At 37.6% G+C, this 16337-nt stretch overlaps 1 protein-coding gene across 5 annotated transcripts in view; it reads left to right on the top strand.

Annotated features, from left to right (window-relative positions):
• LOC127623821 (DNA (cytosine-5)-methyltransferase 3A-like) overlaps positions 1 to 16337 on the top strand; it is a 65792-nt gene that overhangs the window by 17168 nt on the left and 32287 nt on the right. For 2 of the 5 annotated variants that reach the window (XM_052098361.1, XM_052098360.1), the window contains exons 3-6: positions 7075 to 7182; positions 11579 to 11807; positions 13131 to 13174; positions 15508 to 15657. In XM_052098361.1, the coding sequence (XP_051954321.1) occupies positions 7075 to 7182; positions 11579 to 11807; positions 13131 to 13174; positions 15508 to 15657 (531 nt within the window). Of the gene's footprint in view, positions 1 to 7074; positions 7183 to 8774; positions 8813 to 11578; positions 11808 to 13130; positions 13175 to 15507; positions 15658 to 16337 lie in introns of those variants that run through there. The other 3 variants (XM_052098362.1, XM_052098365.1, XM_052098363.1) reach the window with 2 other exon arrangements.

Below are 16337 nucleotides of genomic sequence, written 5' to 3' on the forward strand. Positions count from 1 at the left end.
CAGACGTCTATTTGATATGTGGGTTTACATCAGGAAAATGTGTTTTTACGTTGTTTGCTCATCTACAATACAACTATTCTGACATGATATATATCACTCCACAATTGTACAGAGTGGTTATCTGAGTTACTGTAGACTTTGTCAGTTCGAACCAGTCTGGCCATTCTCCATTGACCTCTCTCATCAACAAGATATTTCCATCTGCAGAACTGACGCTCACTGGATGTTTTTTGGTTTTGGCACCATTTGGAGTAAATTCTAGAGACTGTTGTGTGTGTGTGAAAATCCCAGGAGATCAGCAACAATCATGCCACAGTCCAAATCATTGGTGGTTGATGTGAAAATGAACCCATAGATTTATGATTTTATGCACTGCTGCCACATGATTGGCTGATTAGATAATCGCATGGATGATTGTTGGTGCCAGATGGGCTGGTGTGAGTATTCCTGTAAATGCTGAATTGGAAATCCCAATATGACGGATGTAGAAAAGTGTTTTTGTGTGTGTGTGTGATCTAAGGGAGTTATAGTCTTTGTTGCCATGATGACATAATGCCACAAACCATACAACAACCATAAAAACAAAGATTTAAACAACGTTACAGCTCAAATAATATATGAGTTTTAGCAGAAAAATGTACATAAGTGATTTTATAAAATGAAAAAGCTTCTTTTTGAACCTTTTAAAAATTGTCCCCATTCACTACCATTGTATGTGCCACTCTGTAATCTAAAATGTAGCTTTTTTAAAGAAAAAGAGGGAAGAGTCTAAGTTATTTATTTTTGGTCATCAACATTATGCCACAAATGCTGTCAACTTGTTTTGAACCTGCAATATTCCTAGTGATTTCAATGTAACTAACCTCGGGCCATCGCTTCATGTCATCAACTCACTCAGGTGAGACACTGTCAAAATACTCTGTAAGGTGTCAGTGCTACGGAGCCAGCCCAGTTAGCACACATACATCTCAGAGATATGGAAGCGCAGCATAGTTCTAGCGGGAAGACTAGCAGCTGTACATCATCACATCATTAGCTGGGTAATTCCTAGCCAATCGCATGTAAGCCATTGCTTTATAAGTCTGCTCACATTGCTGTTTCAGTGTGCTAACACGGCAACCTCCACCACCAGTTGAGCCCTGTCCGCACGGGGGTAGGCTCCTCGCCCCTGCCTCCTATCTCCGGCAGGACATGACGGTACCGGGTACAACTCCCTCGGACCGCCAGACGGGGCCTACGCCAAAGAGAGAGACATTGCTTTCCGTTTTACATTTATCAAATAAATGGCATATTAAAATTCACTCAAGCCCGCCCGCGTGTCTTCCCGATAGAAGCCTAAGAGCGTATCATCTGGAACGCATCACCATCTAATTAACATCTGCTAAATGTCTTAAAACAATCGGATTTACAAATATTCAAAATCATAAATATTTCAAAGACATCTGCTGAATGTCTTATTGACATCCGAGAGGAAATGTCTTAAAGCCCATGTAGCTCACTTACATCCAAGATGTCTGTTTTAGATATTTTCTTCTGGAGAGCATCAAAATCTAATTAACATCTGTTAAACATCTTAAAAAGATCAGATTTACAAATATTCTGAATCATAAACATCTTAAAGACATCTGCTGAATGTCTTATTGCCATCCGAGACAGACTTACGTACAGTATGTCTTATTGCAGATGAGGGTTAGGGTTACAACGAAAAAACACATCAAATAGACATCTGAGTGATGCATGTGTGCTATCAGGGATTTTTTTTGTTGTTGTTGTTGGGCGATTTAATATGCCAAGCATCATATTATCCATTAGAATTTCATTTGAAGATGTTAGAGAAAATGAAAATTGGCATTTAGGAAAAAGGTGAATACTTCGTCTACTTGGTGAAAAGCAACATAAACACTCCCATTAGCACAGGGCTATGCGCTACGTCTTATCCGATTATCGTGAGAGAGCTAAAGATTATTATAGTCAACGAAGCTGTCTTTGCAAGTGCATGAAGTTGAATCAGTGATATGTTATCTAACATATGGCATTCATGTCTTAAATCTATATTAAATGTGTAAGGTTAACTATTAGTATAATTTTAGTTGCTGTAAAGCAGTGTCAGTTTAGTTGCTTTAGTCTGTAAAGTCCCTTGTGAGGCACCAAAACAGCACCCCTGGATCTCCTTAACTGAAATGGCCCCTCTTTGAAATAAACCACTAACCACATGAATGATCAGAGGAACTCATTAAAAGCACTAATGAACATTAACCTTGGAAAATCAGCAGAGCGCTAGTGAGATTTTACTGTCCCACTGACCTCAGAAATCTCAGGAGTACCACTGCAGTGTCATTGAGGTTTCTTCTGCGAGTGTGTGTGTGTGTGTGTGGGAATGCTCTATTAATTCAAGGTATCATTTTCAGTTTAATGGCTGTTCACATTAGAAATCCAGAATACAATCTATAATCTGCTGTGCTGTTTAATATGTGTAGACGTTCATGTCAAATAGAAGATTTGCATTGTTTTGCAGGAAGATGTCCAGGTTTAATTCAAATCAAGACAAAAGTGAGACCAAAAACACAAAAGATTATCTTTTAAGCTATTAACTATTTTTGTTCTCTGTTAATGTTTACTGAAGCGTTTCGTCATGGTTTGTTTAGGGGAATGAACTGGTTAACTGTTCTGCTTTTATTGGTCTTCAGTTACTTTGCATTACTCTGGTCTGTTAAACAGGTAAATCAGTTACTAGAGTTTTAGTAATCGATCATGAACAGGGCTGTTGATTGTGGTTGTTTTATTGTGTTGCTCATTCTAACGGCCCCTGTGAACCTCTCTGTAGTTGTTTATTGCTTGATATAGTATTTATGGCAGTGTTCAGAGAAAATCGAGACCCATTAACAACATTTGCTCTCGTTTAACACATTGAAGTTGAGCAATAGTAATAGTGATGTTGTCTTAGCAAACACCACTAATGATTGTCTCAGAATGTGTGGCCTGAGTCTCAGTTGGATTAAGATTAGGCTTTCATGGCTGCACAGACGAACAAGGGCTGATGCGGGATGACTTTGGATTTAAAGGAATATTCCGGGTTCAAAACAAGTTAAGGTCAGTCGACAGCATTTGTGGCATAATGCAAAAATTAATTTGGACTTTTCCATCCTTTTCTTTTAAAAAATAAAGCAAAAATCTGGCTCTTACTAAACGTCTAAACTAGCTGCAAATTTGACACAAATTTAGTGTGAAAAGCTCATTTGCATGTGAAAATTATCAGTATATAGAATTTTCGGCAAATTTGCCATGAACTCTCGATTTTTGTGAGGGGGTTTACAGTGAGGCACTTTCAATGGAAGTGAATGCGGCCAATTTTTGGAGGGTTTAAAGGAAAATGTGAAGCTTATAATTTTATAAAAGCACTTAGATGAATTCTTCTGTTAAAACGTGTGTATTATTTCAGCTGTATAGTTGTTTAAATGATCATTTTTACAGTCATTTTAGGGTTTTAGGGTTTGTTGACTACATCTTCATGGTAACAAAGTTGTACAATTGGCTATAACTTTACATAGAAGAGGTTAGCAAGTGATTTTATCGCACTAAATATCATGTTAACACACATTATTATGTCTTGTGACTTTTGAAACAGTGAGTATTTAAACGTTCCAAAATTGTCCCCATTCAGTTCCATTTTAAGTGCATCACTGGAGCACAGAAAAGGATGGGCGAGTCAAAATACATTTTTGTGATAATCAATATTATGCCAGAAATGCTGTCGAATGAGCTTAACTTGTATTGAACCCGGAAAATTCTTTTAATTCAGACTTTGAGTCATCATTGAAACATTACTGAAAATTGTCAGTGTATTATAGTCCAGCTTTTGAGTCTTTAGGAAAGTGTGTGGAGGGATTTTTAGTCATTTCAGCTGTGTATAGTAGTCTAGATGGAGGGTAGAGTATGGATGGAAGAACTCCGAAAGAGAGAGAGAGAGAGAGCTGTTGGACCCAACAGATTCGTTTCACCAGGGAACTTCCTCTTGATCTCGGCCCCTGTCTGGTTGCTTGGCAATAGCAGTGGCTCAAAATAACCTGCTGATGACAGAACTAGTCTCGAGGTGACAAAACAAGACAAAAACAGTCTCTGTCTGATGCTCTGATGTAATGTTCTACTATACAATTACAAAACGCCACTGTTTTGACGTTTAGTGTTCTGAGTCATGTGTTTACTACTCTTACAACTAACCCACAAACCTGTGATGCAAAACCTTTTTTCTATACTATTGCAAAGGAAGAAAAGAATTTACTAAATCATACCATTGTTAATTTTACCAAGTTGACAGTGTACTACAAAGTTATATAGTGTCATATTATATAGAGGTCGACCGATAGTGGATTTTGCCGATACCGATAACCAAGTTGGTGGACAAGGCTGATAACAGATTAAACGATTTATAGAATTTTAGATTTTTATATAGAAAGTCTTTCGTTAGTTGCATTTTTCTTTGCGTTCCCTCGCTTCAATTTAGAACCCTTGATTATATGATCAATATAACAAAATATGCATTAAAGTGATGAATATTGTCAACAATGAAAGATTTACATTCAGAAAATCCCCACATGATTGTTTTTATTTAATATTTATTTTTATTTAGTCATTTAGCTTTTATCCAATGCATCTTGCAAATGTGGAACGTAAGCAATTTCTTACATCATTTCACCTCTAAATGCTGCTGTTATACTGTGAAACCAATACGGTCTAACTGTTGAATCTTCAAGCACCTGCTACAGAGGAATAATAATAATAATTGCTTTGAAATGATCGGCAACTATTGGCATAGATATTTGCAGATAATAGATAGTTGCAAAAAGCAGCCATCGGCACTGATTAATCGGTAAAACCAATATAATGGTGTACCTCCAATATTTTATATATTAGCTCCACACTTATACTGATTTTATAATATGCTGGCAAATAATATTCTATGGCCATGTCTAAACTAATGTCTTTTTTTGCTTTGCTAACATCATAATTTTCTAAAATATGCGGTTGTGGAGAATGTTTTCAAAAATCTCAGTTTTTGGTGGCGGAAAACACTGTTCCAGTGTTGATGAGAAGTGTAAACATAATGAACTGTACGCTTTTTTAAATGAAAATGTATAAGTGTGAACAAGGGCTTTTATTAGGATTCCCGTAGTCGTGGAAAACTAGGCCTGGAAATGAACAGAGATGACAAAAAAGTTTAAAGTCATGGAATTTTCTTTGGTGAATATAATTATATAATTATATTTCTTGTTATGCCATGATGCGAAATACATATTTATCAGCTAGATTTCACTCTGTGTAGAGATTGTATAGATTAAAACATTTGCGCAAGCCATGGTGAACTTGAGAACTAGAGCAGACCGGCTGGACCTTACAAAAATTTCAGTTTTGTAAAACGAATCAACTGATTCATTGAGAACATCAGACTCAAAAGAATGATTTGTCACTAATCTGACATCACTACTTCTCTCATGAATGTGCCGAAGAGAGCTAGTGAGGATGGCATGATATTCAGTGAATAGTGTCTGTTTTTCTCACAAAGCAATCGTATGGCTTTGGAAGACATGGAATATTGTGTCATATGGTCCACGTTCACACAGCAGCATAATACAGATATCAGACCTGTTTTGAGTGCTTAATACAGTTGCGTTCACACACAGGACGGTTATTTACGGTTGTGACAACCACATTCTATAACCGAACAGACACCCGCAAATTTTCAGATCTCATAACCGCATTATCGGCAAGCCCGCACTGTGTGAACAGAACCATACTGGACAACTAGTTGTTGGTTATGTTGTGTACAGTGAGAGCCACGCTGCACCGTACATGTTTGTGTCTCGTGTGTTTTATGTAGGGTTTTGTTAATTCACGGAGATGGGGAATTAAGCTGCGTGTCATCTGAAGATCCACCAGCTGGTCACGAGCGATAGCCGCGCGACACAAAAGCAGCGCTCTTCACGTGGTTAAAAAGCATTTAAAGCCGCTGTCAGTTAATTATGATTTTTTTTATGGATGAACTCGCACCTCGATTGAACTCATTTATTTAATAACGTGGCAGCAATTGTGATAAAATATGCCAGTGTTATGGACCTCGCCATCTTTTAGTCACTGTCACTATGGCCACAGCTGTTGGAATATGGTTTGACGTCGCTTGTTCGTTCATACAGACAGTATTCTAACTGCTACTGTTAGCTGTTGTATGAGCAGGACATTTCAAGACTCACACCTGTAAGTGAATACAGTTGTCAATCCCAAACACTGACTGTGTGAACGTATTCTATGGACTACTTTTATGGTGTGTTTGGACCCTTTTTGAAGCTTGAATGCTTTTGTTCTCTATTATAGGAATATAGCAGCCAGCCCAGTCTTTCAACGTTTGAAACGACATGAGAGTAAATAACAATGGGGTGTGTGTGTGTGTGTGTGTGTGTGATAAGACCAGTGGGTATAAAACCTCAGTGGACACATGGCTGCCAGGATTGTTGCCAGGGAAATTACCTCATGGTTTATTCAGCTGAGCAGCATCATGACCTCCTGGAGACAGTTGCTAAGCAGCATATTCACCATAGTAACTGATGTCTTCGACATCCCTCTGGATTCCAGAGAGAGAGTTCAGATGGATCGTGTGTGTGTGTGTGTGTGTGTGTGTGTGTGTGTGTGTGTGTGTGGATTTACACTGAAGAAGGGAACCGACCCAAAACCGAATATCTTGGGGATGGACTTTTTGACTATTGCCAGTTAGCAACAACCTAGCAACCACCCGGAACACCCTAGCAACCATATAGCAGTGCCCTGTCAACCACCCAGAACGCCCTTGAATCGTGTTGGTGACTTTTACGTGGGCAATCACCACTTACATTATTTTCAGAAAATGTTAAAATCTACTTGGTATGGATTGAAACAGAAAGAGAGAGAATGTTTACTTCTAGTATAGACTTGATACTGATACAGTTGTGTTAGTTTACAGATATTAGGGAAAGAGAAACAAAGAAAGGGAGAGAAAGAGTGTTTGTTTTGTTGTAATCCTGATGTGTGTGTGTTTGCTCATTTCAGAGTCCAGAGACGGAACAGGAAGTGTGTGAGGTCACACAGGAAGAGAGTGTGATGGACACACCGACACGAAGAGTCGGTCGACCCGCTCGGAAACGCAAAGCTTCAATGGTGATTACACACAAGCAAACATTGCAAATTGACTCACATCATCAAACATCAACACATACACAAAACCAACAGCTTATCAAATACTGCAAGAGATACCAGCCCCAACCGTGTGTGTGTGTGTGTGTGTGTGTGTGTGTGTGTGTGTGTGCCTGTGTGTGTGCTTTTTATGTATTGATTATTTACTGATTACTTATTATTTGAGTGTTTAGTTCACACAAAAATACCAATTCCATCATTATTTGTTCACCCTCGTGCCGTTCCAAAGTTGTATTCTGTTATTTTTTCCATGAAACACAACAGGAAAAATGTTGTTATAATGTCCAATGCTGTCAAGCTCTAAAAAGGACACTATTAAAGCACCATAAATGAATCATACTGGATATGTAGTCATTATGACTCATACATATTAGAAAATAAAATCACTATTTATTGATAATCTTCCTGATTGGCAAAGCCCTAAAATCACATTTTTGTAATTACGATTCAGATACAGGTTTGACGTCAGTTGGCATTGATTCTCATGTGTCATAGCCTGACGCAACACGCTAGTTCGAATATGTGGAATGGAGAACGAGGTGACAGCTGCAGCAGAGGGGAAAATTATCAGTGAATAACTACCTATATTTTGCTTTGCTTAAAAAATATTTTATGATGATATAATTATTGTTATTATTTTATGTTTATATAATAAAAAAATATTTATATTATATTAATAAAATAGAGAAATATATTAATATTTTTTATTTGAATGATATAATAAAATTGGATTTTACATATTAAAGTATAATACAATTCTAATAATTGAATTAGAATTCAATTAGCATAAAATAATGTATAAATAATATAAATACATTTTCATTATAAATAATTTAATTATATCATCACCTTCCTAAAATAGGTCATTTTCCCTAAAAAGTCATTTTTTTCAGGTTTTTCAAAAAACACAAAAAACTGAACCAAATATAATGAGATAATTTAGGCAAAAAAAAAAATGTCTTTGTCAAAAAATTACTTAGGACATTATTTTAGGAAGGTATGTAAAATATGATTTAAAACATAATTATATCTAAAATACGTATTATCTTATTATAATACAAATAATAATGAAATACAATTTTAATATGTGTAATATTAAGTAATATAAGTAAAAAGTGCAAAAGAATATGTGTATATATTTATATATTTTTTATATATTATTTTATAATTTGGTTACATTTTGTATAAATTTTTTTATTAACATAGTTCATGATTTTTCTTTTTGGACGAACTATCCCTTTAAACCCAAAACGAAGCATGCACACAGACAGAAACACACATTACTCATTTTAACAGTTCACTAATGACAGGGAAAGTCCCTGTCGACATGCTCTCTAATCATCAGTCGTCAGGCATCACTACCTGTGACTGAACCTGCAACGCTCGCCCCCTACGCAGTGCTCAGAGCATGAAGAAAGGCCAGCTTTCAACAAACTCAATGAGAAGAACAGGAAACTGTGGCTACTGCAGATGTGATCACATGACCAAACGGGAGATAAAGAGTATGAGAGAGACAGACAGATGCAGAGGGAGGTAGAGTTAGCCATAGACAGAGGAGGTGTCGTGTTGTGTAGTCTGTAGGACGCTGATGATGGTAAGTTTGTTTAGATGTCTCGTTAACTGTTTTAGAGGAAAATTAGAGATCTCAGATCATTTCCATAATTAGATCCATCAGGTTTGATTGGTGAGATTCCAGAGTTTCTGAGTAAGAACAGTTTAAGACGTTTGTACAGTATCTGCTCTAATAGGGAGGAAACACTGGTTTATAGTACAAGTCAAAAGTTTGGACACACTTGACTGAATGTTTATCATGATCTTAAAGACCTTTTGATCTAAAGGCTTTTGCTTGAATGGTTGAAATTCGTTTGTAGACTAAATGTAAATCGGAGTGTGTTTGTGCACACAGATGCCACACAGCGTGGCTATGTGAACCCCAGTAGTCTAGTGGAAACAGCAATTTACGACAAACTGCATTGTGAACGATGTTGCAGTGCCATTGGGTTAACGTTGGTGTGAATGTGCCTTTTTGTGCGGGTGACCCGGGTTCGAGTCCGCCTTTGTCGCACTCTTTTTCCCATCCTGTTTCCTGTCTGCCCTCTCAATATTTCCTTTAATGCTACTTATAATTATAAAGACAAATTTATAAAAACGTAGTTTTACCATAGTAATATTGTAGTAACTAGTTGCACTTGTGTATATGGTTGAGTGACAATAAAGAGATTTTATTTGATTATGGCAGAATCCATAGTTTTGATGCAATTAAACTTGGTGTTTGTAAGGGAAATGTACATTCAGCCAGTTGATATTGCAAAATAAACCTCGACAGGGTGATCAATACCCCGATTTGAAGCGGCGCATGAATGCGCTGTCTTTGTTTACTGTATATTGCTGGTGTTTGAGGGTATGGACAATATTATAGGATGCAGACGGTACAATAACTGGAGCAGAACCTCAGAATTATATGACTTAAATGACTTCAAGCTCAGTAAAATAGGTCCACATATATTATTATTATATTTAGCATATTATTTACTGTATTTTACACCTGTCTCCATTGGGAATAAACATTACTTGCATTTGAATGGCATACTGTATATTTGATAAAAAAGAAAGTATTTATTTGTGTGATCTAAGAATTAGTAAAGATGGCTTGCGATACCTGTATTAGCGGTCTGATAAGTGGATGCACTATAGTTACTCAGAAATATCAGACCACTAGATGGCGCCATTGACAAATCAGAATGGAGTATTCAAGTGAGCTGTGTAATAACTCTTGATATTTAGCACTTTTTGCACTGGGGTATAAATAGCATCTACTTTTAGGTATTTTGCACCTACCTGGGTGTAAATAGCATCTGCCTACATGTGCATTTCTTTAAACATTTGAAATTGTCAATAATAAAAAAAACACTATTGCCAGGGAAACAAATTCCCTCCCTGTCCGTACAAATGTAATTTGCGCATTTGCTTTTTCAAACTTTCTGCATCAAGTTAGTGACATCAAACGACATTTACGTTTGCGTTCATGTACTTGCTTAGATTATGTTTAGGCCTTACTTATTATCTAGAGTGGAATAATTGAACAGTGTGTGTGTGTGTGTGTGTGTGTGTGTGTATGTGTGTGTGTATGTGTGTGTGTGTGTGTGTGTGTGTGTGTGCTCGAATTCAGACACCTGTAGGCCATGTGAGGTTTATAGAGTTTGTCACCTGTTGAGTAAAAAAATCAGTAGCAGTCAAAGAGTGTGGTAACCCAATGCCAATTACACTAATTAAACCAACAACCACTCTAATGTGTGTGTGTGTGTGTGTGTGTGTGTGTGTGACTGCATTGATTCATGCATATGTGTATTCATGACCTAGTGTGTGTGTGTGTGTGTGTGTGTGTGTGTGTGTGTGTGTGTGTGTGTGTGTGTAGTGTCCATTAACTTACAGACAGTAGTAAAACTCACACCAGCCCTTGCTGCACTGACCAAAGAGAAGTTTTATTGTTCAACGTAAAGTTAGCAGACTGGGTCACACCATAGGACATCTCAGAGAACAGCACCCAACCCCCTTAACATTTTATTGATTTCCTGCTCATTTATATTTATTAAATGATATAGTATTTATGAAGAGGTCATAAATGCTAATGAAAGGTTCAGAATACATCTGTAACTAGCTGCCTGGGAGTCAATTACAAAAAGAATCGTGTCTTCGATTCTGAAGCTTTGGGAGTTGGATATTGATCCTAAAGAATCGATTCCACCCAGGGGCAGGATATGGTCTTTTGTCATTCGTTCTATCAAGCAAAAATAGTGTGAAGTATGCTTTTTATCGAACTGCTTATTGTAAAATCTCACTTTTCATTGTTTTTTTCTTAAGAATCGAGAAAATTAGTCTGGAAACGACTCAAAAACATGGAATCGTAAAATATCTGGAATCAAACAGCCCGATCTATTATATTCAATAAAGAAACACGGGACATTCTGTGGCTCGCAAAAATATTTTTGAAATATATGCCATACTTACTGTAAAAATGTCTGAATGTCTTTGTATTATTTAACAAAATATCAAATCAAGTGGTTTCTGCAAATCGATGCTGTAAGAGCTTTTGAAAACTTTTTTGCAATGACTTTTAACCAGCTGTCCAACACAATGACATGCATAGATTTTCAAAATTGAGCTATGGGTTTGAAGCCGTTGTTATTGTATAAAATAAGGGACAGTCCCAGTCACATGTATACTCATTTAATTACTCTCGTCAGCTCTGTGTCACACACATACACACTCATCTCACCCAGCAATGACATTTTTATCTGTGCAGCATTCAAAGTGTCACTTGAGTGATTCCACCCCCTCATTTCTTTCTCTTTTCGGATAGGTGGATAGTTGTGGGCGTGTGATTGAGGGTGTGGCCTGTATGAAGCAGGCAGGGTGTAATGGCGAAATGGAGAGGTGGATTTCACAGAAAAATGTTGTGCAGAATGAATCCTCCTCTGACTCCACCCATCACAATGGCTCTGACATGCCCCCTGGACCAGATGAAGACTCCGCCCCTTCCACTCCGCTGAAGAAACGAGGGCGACGGAAACTTAAGCACCCAGAGCAACGTGAGTCACACGTCTTCAGCTTAGTCAGACCAGTTTAATACCTTGTCCTAACAAGATGCAACAGAATAAAGTGGTGAGAAATAAATGTTTTCGAAATACAAATAGCAGCTCGGTGAAGAGGTTATAAAGCATGGCTATTCACGCATCAGTCTCTTTTTGATCTTGTGTAGTTTTGACATAAGTGCTGCTTCTGAATTCATGTACTTACAGAATACATACTGCATTTGATGAAGAACATACAGTACTGTGCAAAAGTCTTAAGATGTTTCACAAAAGCATTTGTCTTAAGATGGTTATTTAGATCTTCATCTTTAGTGTGTCAATAGGAAATATAAACATTAGACTCCCAAACATTAGTTTTGCAAAAAGAAAAGATTAGAATAGAAGAATAGGGAGCCCTGCAACAGATGCCATGGCCCCCACAGACCCCCCCCCACTGAACATCGTGTCAGTCTGAGAGTACATATAGAGACAGAAGCAATTGAGACAGCCTAAATAGATAGAAGAACTGTGGCCAATTCTTCAAGAAGCTTGGAACAGCCTATCTGCCAACAACCAAGAAAAACTGTGTCCAGGTTTACACACACACACACACACACACACACACAAGTCCTTTAGGATTCCCGAAATTTGTCTCATATGCCAGAATCACGGCCAAAATCATACTGTGTGCACCCGCCTTAAGTTCTCATGGTGGTGTAGTGACTCACCTCAATCCTGGTGGCGGAGGACACGTCTGAGACCGTCAATCCGTGCATCTATTCACGTGACTTGTTGAGTGCGTTACCGGAGCAACATAGCTCGTATGGTGGCTTTGCGCTATTCTCCGCGGCATCCATGCACAACTCACAATGCGCCCCACCGAGAACGAACCATATTATAGCGACCACGAGGAGGTTACCCCATGTGACTCTACCCTCCCTAGCAACCGGGCCAATTTGGTTGCTTAGGAGACCTGGCTGGAGTCACCCAGCATGCTCTGGATTTGAACTTGCGACTCCAGGGGTGGTATCAGCATCTTTACTCGCTGAGCTGTAAATAAAAGTATTAGTGTGGACATGGCCTGAGGTATGCGGGTAGGTTGTATGAATATATTCCAGGAGTGTGGCCATTGTCTCAGGTCCCGAAAGTATGATGTAGTGACTATGAAAATAGTTTATTCAGATTTTTTAAACTAGTACAATTTAATCACAACGTTCTTGGTATTTATAGCACTTACCGTTGAAAAGAGTAATCAGAATCACAGTTATCCGGCATTTTCAGTGGACTGAAGTATGCATGTATTTGGACGCTGGGTGAATAACTTCAGTCTTTGTGTTTTAGATGTGGAGGACGACGACACCGGTAGTGACACCAGCAGAGGAGAGGTGAGGGGAAAAAATTTGATTTCTCTTTATATTGATATATTTGAAGGGTCACAGGAATTTTCTGAATCCAAGTTTTTGATTATGTGTTTGATTATGAGTTGCTTTTGGAACTGGTTAAACTTAAACTTACTGGTTATCTGTGCCCAGTCAGATGGTTCAGACAGGTCTAGATAATACATCACAGGGAGTTGTGCACTTGTGATTTATTAATCTGCTCTAGCTATAAGATGTTGTCAAGTGAGTGGCATAGCTCACAGGAAGCCATTACATGGACACAGAGAACATGAGAACACGTTGAGGGAACATTCCAGGCTGCATGTTCATGTGTTTATGTGAGAGACAAATGTGCGAAGCTGTAAGTTGGCCAGAATGGTTGCTGCAAATTGTAACTTGCAATTGAACTGTGTTCACAGGCTGTTTAACACGTTACAGGCGAGTTTTTCACAAATGTAGACAAAAGGGCCTACACACTAGAGTTTATACCGCATCAGGCAACTCAGTTGCGTTCCAAATGTCGAGAACATTTTTATTTTTGCTGCAACGCAGTTTGACAATGTGAAGAATTTAAAACAAGGAAAAGTTATGAATTAAAGGAATATTCAGTGCTCAGTACAAGTTAAGTTCAATGGACAGCATTTGTGGCTTAATGTTGATTACCACAAAAATGTATTTAGAATCGTCCCTCATTTTCTTTCAAAAGCTAAAATTGAGGTTACAGTGAGGCACTGACAATGGAAGTGAATGGGGCCAATTTTTGGAGGGTGAAGCTTATAGTTTCATAAAAGCACTTACATTAATTCTTCTGTTAAAACTAGTGTATTATTTGAGCTGTAAAGTTGTTTAAATCATAATTTTTACATTTTGGAGTTTTAAGGTTTGTTGACATTGCATCGGTATGGCAACGATGTTGTAAAATTGGCTGAAACTTTACACAGAAAAGGTTAGTAAGCGATTCTATCACTCAAAAAATCATGTAAACATGCATGTTGTTTTTGTCTTGTGTCTACATTTTTTAAAAAGTGAGTATTTTAACATTGGCGATTCACTTCACAATACATTCACTTCCATTGTAAGTGCCTCACTGTAACTCAGATTTCTTCTTTTTTTAAAGAAGTCAAAATTAATTTCAGTGGTAATCAATATTATGCCACAAATACTGTCAATTGAGCTTCACTTGTACTGAACCCTGAATATTATTTTAAAATGGATACAAAATATTTAAAATTCTGCAGTATTTCTTGGTCATTTATCTCAAGTGTGTGATATTGTATTACAACCCCAATTCCGAAAAAGTTGGGACAGAATGGAAAACTGAAAAAAGGTAGTGATTTGTAAATTCTGTTCATCCTGTGCTTTATGTAAAAAACAAATTTTTTTGGAGATTTTATTTTTTTTTTAAATATATCCTCTGATGATTGCAACACACTCCAAAAAAGTTGGGACATTTGAGTGTTTACCACTATGTAAGATCCCCATTTCTTCTAGTGACACTTATTAAGTGTTTGGGCACTGAAGAAGCAAGTTTGTTAAGTTTGTTAAGCAAGTGCAATTTTCCCCCATTCCTCCATTCTACAGGTCTTAAGCTGCGCATTTGTACCTTCGTTGACGTATTTTGTGCTTCATAATGTGCCACTACTTTCCATCTCAGATGAGACCGAGCCCAGAGAAGTCAGTGGTGCTTCTGAACAGTGTTGATATGCGGCTTCTCCTTTGAACAGTAAAGTCTTAACTTGCATCTGTGGATGTAGCGGCGAATGGTGTTGACTGACAAAGGTTTACCAAAGCATTCCCGAGCCTATTTCATGATATCCATTACAGACAAAGTGATGTCTGAGGGATCAGAGGTCACGCACATTCAGAAGTGGTCTTCCAGCAGGAAAATGCCAAACCACATCTCTCGATATAGAGAGTGTGGGTGCTAGATTGACCATTCTTGACTTGAGAATTTGTAGGGTATTATGAAGCGCACAATACATCAACGAAGGCCCCGTACAATTGTGCAGCTGAAGACCTGCATAATGGATGAATGGGGTAATATTCTGCTTGCTAAACTTAACAAACTTGTGTCTTCAGTGCTCTAACTCTTTATAAGTGTTATAAGAAGAAATGGTGATGTTACACATGTTACACACTCGACTGTCCCAACTTTTTGGAGCGTGTTGCAATCATCTGAGTTGTAATTAGTGTATAAGTTCAAGAAAAAAAATCAATTCACAATGTAAAACATCAAATATTATGTTGTTGTAGGTCTTTCGAGACGTATGTAGTTTAGAACTTGTAGTTTCCGTGAAGACTAGTGAGTTTTGGGTAAGAGACTTGTGTTTATTATGTAGAGTGACGGGGGCCTTCTGAGGGCCCGACAGGGCTTGGACATCAGTCTGAGGAGACGACCCATACAGAGAGAGACCTTCCAGGCTGGAGACCCTTATCACATCAGCCGCAAAGAAAGAGAGGAGTGGCTCGCCCGCTGGAGGAAAGAGAAGGTGAGGGAGAGAGAGAGAGAGACAGGCAGTTTTTAAAGGATTGTTCTGGGTTCAATACAAGCTCTATCAACAGCATTTGTGGCATAATGATGATTACCACAGAAAATAATTTGGACTCAACCCTCAGTTTGAAAAAACAAACAAATAAATCTGAGTAATACCACAGAAACGCACTTACAGTGGAACTAAACTGTCCCAGTGTTCTGGAGGTTCTATAAGTAGAAATGTGAAGCTTGTATTTTTGTTAAGGGGCTTACATACGTTTTTCCATGTAAAAATGTGTTATAAGATCTGTAATGTTGTCTAAATTAGCCTTTAATCGGTGTGGCTACTTTTCTTGTCGGATTAACTTTGGGTTAGTTGACAATGCTGTAATTTCTGTGTTTCAGTTTTTCTCAACAGTATGTAAAAAGTTATTTTCTTGTATCCTTGCACAAAAGGTTGTGAAATAATTACGTTTTAAAAGCTTGTAATCCGGTAGTATATCAGATAATACAACTACTGACTTTCAAAAAAGGTAATTACTTTTAAGTACATCACCTGGGTTCCACATATATTTTAAAAATAATATTATGTTGGCTCTGTAACAATGCTCTATTTAAGTATTTACCAAATTAATCTTTTTATAGCCTATATATCCACCAGATAAAAGATGACGTGTTTTGTTGTTATGGACAAGT

This window comes from Xyrauchen texanus, chromosome 30 (genome assembly GCF_025860055.1).
Source record: "Xyrauchen texanus isolate HMW12.3.18 chromosome 30, RBS_HiC_50CHRs, whole genome shotgun sequence".
Classification (NCBI taxonomy): Eukaryota; Metazoa; Chordata; class Actinopteri; order Cypriniformes; family Catostomidae; genus Xyrauchen; species Xyrauchen texanus.